Source organism: Salvia miltiorrhiza, chromosome 5 (assembly GCF_028751815.1).
Source record: "Salvia miltiorrhiza cultivar Shanhuang (shh) chromosome 5, IMPLAD_Smil_shh, whole genome shotgun sequence".
NCBI lineage: Eukaryota > Viridiplantae > Streptophyta > Magnoliopsida > Lamiales > Lamiaceae > Salvia > Salvia miltiorrhiza.
The window spans coordinates 55,385,404-55,387,216 of record NC_080391.1 but is presented as its reverse complement, the minus strand read 5'-3'; the positions used below and the strand labels follow the sequence as shown (position 1 = coordinate 55,387,216).

Below are 1,813 nucleotides of genomic sequence, written 5' to 3'. Positions count from 1 at the left end.
CGAACCCATCGGTCCGGATGGATTCGATGGGTCCGTGTTGAATTTGCTCATCCATAATTACATTCAATGTTACAATACTTTTCTGTGTACCAACGTTATCTGCTGTGAGATTATATGTGCATTTGGATAGGCAGTAATTTCGGTTTTTCTTGATATATTAACTCCCTTGGATTTTCCCTCTAAAAAAAAGTCCCTTAGATTTATTATTTCAAATAGGGTTAAGTATCAAATAAGCCCTTAACGTAGAAACCCTTATTACATTGCCGACACTATGGCAAAGGGGTATCAAATAAACCCCTATCGTAATTAATTTTGAACAATTAAGCCCCCCAACTTAACGGAGAGTTAACACCGTTAACTTTCTTTTATTTTTTTATTTTTTTAACGAGCAAATCGTCGAACATCTGGTAGGCGCGGCTCGACGGCTGGTGCACCGACATCACCACCGTTTTCTTCCTCGCCGCGAGGCCCCCCCAGCGCCGCCATGAGGCGGTAGGCCGCCATGGCGTCGAGCCCCGACGTTGGCTCGTCGAGGACCAGCAGGCTGGGGTCCACCAGCATCTCATGCGCGATGCTCACCCGCTTCGGCCTTGACCCCCTGTTTCGATCTGTTAGGAGAGGTGAGAGAGAGAGAGTCGGGAAGAGAGTGGGAGAGCGGCGATGGTGTTACTGAAATGTGGGGAGTTTCGACGTTTTCAATGGCGATGGTGCTACTGAAATGGCTGCCATTGAAGCTGGTCGATAAGTTTCTCCTCCTCGTCGCCAACTTCAAATTCGGCAACACCGCTAGATTAGGTCTCCGCCTCCCCAAATTCGGCCCTCTGGAGCTAAAAAATGCCACCGAAAAATCCCCCGTCCTCGACGTTGGCGCCCTCTCTCTCATCAAATCCGGTAAAATTGAGGTATGCACAGTCGATTCGAATCTCATAAAACATAAATTCAAACAAATCAATTAAAAATTCATCATCCTTTCCCATTGATCAGGTCGTGGAAGGAGTGAAGGAGATAATGAAAAACGGTGCGAAATTCTGCGACGGCCAAGAACGGGATTTCGACTTCATAATTCTCGAAACTCCCCACATTTCAGTATCACCATCGCCGCTCTCCCTCTCTCTTCCCGACTCTCTCTTTCTCTCACCTCTCCTAACAGATCGAAACAAGGGGTCAAGGCCGAAGCGGGTGAGCATCGCGCACGAGATGCTGGTGGACCCCAGCCTGCTGATCCTCGATGAGCCGACGTCGGGGCTCGACGCCACGGCGGCCTACCGCCCCATGGCGGCGCTGGGGGGCCTCGCGGCGAGGGGGAAGACGGTGGTGATGTCAGTGCACCAGCTGTCCAGCCGCGCCTACCAGATGTTCGACGATTTGTTCGTTAAAAAAATAAATAAAATAAATAAAAGAAAGTTAACGGTGTTAACTCTCCGTTAAGTCGGGGGGTTTAATTGTTCAAAATTAATTACGATAGGAGTTTATTTGATACCCCTTTGCCATAGGGTCGACAATGTAATAAGGGTTTCCACGTTAAGGGCTTATTTGATACTTAACCCTTTTAAATATAATTATTGATGCTAACATGTTTTTTTTTTAGAGGATATTGATGCTAACGTTTTAAAAGCTCGATAATTTTGTTTTATCAGAACACCCAAACGCACAACTTATTATTTTAGAGTGAGATATAACATTTTATTAAGCCTGAAAGAACAAATATAAGATGTAAATAAGAATTTAAAATCGGTTGTAAAAAAAAGAATTTGAATATTCTTTAAATTACCGCCCTTTGAGGAAAATCACATCCTTTAATTTTCCGATCCAA

General features: G+C 45.1%; 1 protein-coding gene across 1 annotated transcript; it reads left to right on the top strand.

Moving 5' to 3' along the window:
• Positions 1 to 674: 674 nt before the first annotated feature.
• LOC131026145 (probable indole-3-pyruvate monooxygenase YUCCA1) lies at positions 675 to 1,598 on the top strand. Its single transcript, XM_057955913.1, has 3 exons — positions 675 to 902; positions 985 to 1,367; positions 1,589 to 1,598. The coding sequence occupies exons 1-3, from the start codon at positions 675 to 677 to the stop codon at positions 1,596 to 1,598; spliced, it is 621 nt and encodes a 206-aa protein (XP_057811896.1).
• Positions 1,599 to 1,813: the final 215 nt, after the last annotated feature.

What these genes read in the sequence shown, in the direction of transcription:
- LOC131026145 (XM_057955913.1), top strand. Translation starts at nt 675, where the DNA reads ATGTGGGGAGTTTCGACGTTTTCAATGGCGATGGTGCTACTGAAATGG. An exon ending in TCAAATCCGGTAAAATTGAG is followed by an intron (nt 903 to 984) that starts GTATGCACAGTC and finishes CCCATTGATCAG; the next exon opens with GTCGTGGAAGGAGTGAAGGA.